The sequence below is a fragment of the Argopecten irradians genome, chromosome 14 (assembly GCF_041381155.1).
Source record: "Argopecten irradians isolate NY chromosome 14, Ai_NY, whole genome shotgun sequence".
NCBI classification, from domain to species: Eukaryota; Metazoa; Mollusca; class Bivalvia; order Pectinida; family Pectinidae; genus Argopecten; species Argopecten irradians.
In genome coordinates, this window is record NC_091147.1 from 7,741,779 (window position 1) to 7,746,266 (window position 4,488).

The window sequence follows — 4,488 nt, forward strand, 5'->3', positions numbered from 1 at the left end:
CACTATAATTCAATTTTGCTTGTTACGAGCATTTTCATTGGCTTAAAAATTTACTTTATCAGCCCATAAAGGAAAAAATGGCGTCGCCGTTTGTAACGTCGCTTCTGATTGGCTGATGAGATGACGGCGTAATAATTTCATAGACAAAAGAGTCCCAAAATAAATTTTAAATGTTGAAGAGATTAGCTTTAGTAAATTGAATTATAAGGATTAATTTGAATAGATTTTTTATGTTATGGTTTATTAGAGTACACTAAGATTTTTGTGTTATATCTCCATAACATAAAAAATCTATTCAAGTTAATCCTTAAATAAACTGATTATTTCCGACGTGGTCTATACTTTTGTTAAAATCCTAATCTTATTCGTTGCTTCTAATGGATGAAGACAAGAATCGAAACTTAACCATGTACGTGGTATTACCTGTGCAATATCCATGTATAACATTTTGCTGGAATTAAATTATTCCATAAAGATAGGACATGAGGGCACTCATTAAAAAACACACATTTTATTATTTTGTTCCTGGGCTAACAATTAAACCAAGACATTTATGCTGTGATAGTTGGACATATGTAACACCTGTCGGTGTACGTTGTAGACATGTGGTGGTATGTAATCTATGTAAGACATATACCTACCCATCAGGTCCGATATCTAATTAACTTTCCTATCTCAAATGTACATATTAACCTACAGAGGTCATCACGGAGCCAGGTCATGCCGGATATGATAGTAATAAAAGCCCCTCTCGGGTACACTTCGTATATAATTAGTAGAACCTGAATACACCGGACTAACTCGGAACATGACGATACACTGTTACACCGATAATCTGAAAAGCTAACTTACACAATGACACTTGGCAAAGATACTTTATTAACTACTCTCTAATCTGATGTAATATAGAATTTAACAGTTTCATGATCTGAACTCTGATCCAGACACAGGGGAAACCCGATCAGTGTCGAATCCTATATGTAATGTATACAGTTATATATGCAATAATATATAATAAATTAAGTTTAAGTCGTCACCTAGGCACTGTCTTATGTTTGTGTCGGAGATGCATTTGCCTATGTAAAGCATATAGTACAGCGTTACCGTTTATTACGCCATGCTAGGCATGTGCTGCAGTATTTCATTGAAGGAGCACTATGTTACAAATCTGAATTGCCACGAATGCTAATAACGTGAATGCACCGTACATAAAAACTAGCTATTGCTATTTCAATAGCTATGAAAATTGGCGTAAAAAGGAGCCTATATGCTGTTGCTGAAAAAAACCCATTAATTTTGAAATTAATTTATTTTCTGATAATTACATGTATGTATATTTTGAAATATTCTATAAACATGATTTTATTGTGAAATATAAAAAGGTCTTCATACATTAACTATTAACGTCAAGCTGTAAGAGCAATATTGTAATAATATTCAATATACTCGACATAATATGGACAATACAGAATAAGAAGGGTAATAAATATCCGCATAGATCTCCCGTTCAACATGTAAGGTAGCAGGTAGCTCTGAAATTGAGATATACCTAGGTAAGGGCTGTCAAAATATTCTACATTCCCTATCAGAGTCGTAAATCTGCTGTATCTGCCAACACAATTTAAGGCCCGGGGCTAGTGTCTACATTTTAACAGTTACCTAGTCGTTACTGCAGGCCAATTCGTCACCTGTGTTTTATCACATTTTCCGCTCAGACAATAGACAAAGTTTTGTATAGTTTATGCATTACGTTGTGAACTTATACTATATAACGATAACATCACCCTAAGGAGTATACTTAGCTAGGACATATGCATATCGCAGAAATTTTAGGATTAGAATCACGATGTTCAACATTCCATAACATGTCATGTACTTTGATGCAAAATCCTAATTAACATAGGAAACGAATATTTCACATGTGGACAATATAAGGTTGTAAAGCTATGAAACACAATTTAAAATGCAAAGAATGTTTAAAAATGTGACGTACAAATATTTGAACAATGAAACTTTGTTTTGTGATGCAACATACATGTACCAATATTTCATTTGAATTTGGAACATGTCATATAAAGTGATGTAGAAATATAATCTCCAAAACACCAGTTTAGATGAAATCTTAGTATTTTTAGAAATTCGTTATTTATTGCAGGACAGACATAAATGTTTTATACCATCAATAAATTATTTGTCTCTTTCCCCATTCATTCATTGTTCAGTGGTCCAATGTATTGGGTCCCAGCTATATACGACACGGAGGAATGACATCAATCATATAGAAGTCATTACCTTCACCACACATTCCTATTATTATTCATTAATTATTAATAGGTTTGAATAGCTTGTTAATGAGCAAAGGTTATAAGTCGTTGTGGTATGGAAATATGTCTATAGTGATGACAACGCTAAACTAACGACATGCCTCAATTGTTGGGATAATAGAAAACATTTACGATCCCAAATACATGTGACATAATGGCGAAGATGTATGTGTACATTTCAGGAGATCAAAAAGAAGTTAAAATTTGATTTTCGTTTTTTTTTTTATTCGTGAACAAGTTCTAGATATCTTTCGGGATCCCACATGATTTCCCGACAATGTTCCCGTAATTTAAACGATGCTGTCACTAGTTTGATTATACTTTTTATAGGAGATTGTAGGAGTCTGTAACCGTAAGGTTTATAATTGTTATATATTTACGATTTACCTATTGTTACACACACGGTACACCTATTTACTTCCGTTAGACACAGAATCTGGTTCGTCTCCTTCTATTACAGCTTGAACGGAAATATCTTTCGAAAGTTCGTTTTCAATATCTGGATCCAATATGGCTGCATTTCCGGAGAAAGGTCCGTTGAGTTCAGATGAATCTGATCTGTCGCGAACGTCTTTCGGAACCTCATATATGGAGTCATTGTTTGTATTGGAATGTTCACTTATTGGCAATTGTTCTGTTTGACATTCGGAATCCCTTCTGACGTCCGAACTTCCGGTAGATCCGTTCGAACTTGCAATACTACTTGTAGATGAAATAGTTTTACGATTGTTGTTGGTCGAATTATAGTTTTTGTATTGTTTCTTAGGAATAGACGATTCTGCAGCTTTCTCGATATCTTTTGTTTGCTGTTTTCTGCTTTCTCTTGAGACTTTAGTTTTACTCATCTGCCACTCTTTGTACGCGATCTGAAAAGCACGTGACAAAACTAACGCCATAGCCTTGGCCTTTTCCTTACTACTACACAGCACAGCGTGGCAGATGAGACTCGGCGAGGAATCATCCTTACATATCCACGTAAAGATCCGCTCATTTAAAACACAATCCGCGTTACAGAACGAGATGTTTTCAATGTCGAATAACCTATCATGTGCCCCCTTACCCTTTTTGTCCAGATCTGCCATGACGATACCACTCGTGTTTATCTGTATTGTAGTACGTTTTAGAGACTTCTCCTCCCCGGCATTGTCCCATAGTTTCTGTACAGGTATATTTGTGCATCCTTTCCCTGTAGCCACGAATGTTTCTGTACACCCGATGTACCGCACCTTGAACACAGGATCTTTCTCCGTTATTTTAGCCCTCACCTTTAAAGAGCTAAACATTGTGGCACATTTAGTATGCACGACTTCTCTCCCAACACTGTGAAGCTTGGTGAATCTCACTGTGTGTTTGTTAACGCACCGTAACACAAACTAAATCCATCACATATGTCTCCCAACCTCTGCTGTTAAACCGTTACAAATACAATATGTTATTGGCTGCATCCAATACTAATATACCTCTTAGAAATCATTTTCCATCCTTTGTCGGTACTGTAATGTGTATGAAAAATAGTAAGATTTTACCATAAACAACACGTTGTCTGTATAAATCCTATGACCAGAGCCGGACTCAGCGGAAAGTGTTGTAGTTATTCCATGACTAGGTACCAGGTTTTAGCACCCACTCTTCGGAACTGTGCAGATAAGATAATATTAAAGCCACCAGAGGATAACAGAATGTGATACAATGACAGACCACGGTCCATATATCTACACACACTTCACTCATCACAGCCAGAGGAAATCGATTTCAAGTCAGCAGTATGTCACGTGACATGTTATCTCGCTCTCCGTCCATACCTGTAGGTCTTAACAGGTAAGACCTATACTTATACAGGTGAGACAATATGAGCCTTGGTCTAACTTAATTGCACTTTAGGGGAGGGCAATGGTGTAGAAGGCTTTACACAGGCGTATACTTTATTGGCCCTGACCTACCATGTTAAAGGGAATACTTTTCCACCAGCTTAGATCAATATATCATTTAGATTATTTTTAAACCTTTTGCCTCTAATTAAATCTTAAGATAAATCGAGTTTTCATCTCGATTTTATGTACAGTATTTTGGTGTGGCTTGTTTTCTTTCTACAAAACACCAAATCAGACGAGGGATGATTGAAAAAATCAACAGCATCATGATCATGCATGGAGACTACATTTTA

At 35.9% G+C, this 4,488-nt stretch overlaps 1 protein-coding gene across 1 annotated transcript; it reads right to left on the minus strand.

Annotated features, from left to right (window-relative positions):
• Window positions 1-1,346: 1,346 nt before the first annotated feature.
• LOC138307728 (protein FAM43A-like) lies at window positions 1,347-4,093 on the minus strand. The gene has a single exon (XM_069248582.1). It carries the CDS (start codon window positions 3,605-3,607, stop codon window positions 2,735-2,737), a length of 873 nt encoding a protein of 290 aa, XP_069104683.1. The 5' UTR covers window positions 3,608-4,093; the 3' UTR covers window positions 1,347-2,734.
• Window positions 4,094-4,488: the final 395 nt, after the last annotated feature.

Excerpts from the sequence above, each read along its gene's own strand:
- LOC138307728 (XM_069248582.1), bottom strand. The coding sequence starts at position 3,607 with ATGTTTAGCTCTTTAAAGGTGAGGGCTAAAATAACGGAGAAAGATCCT.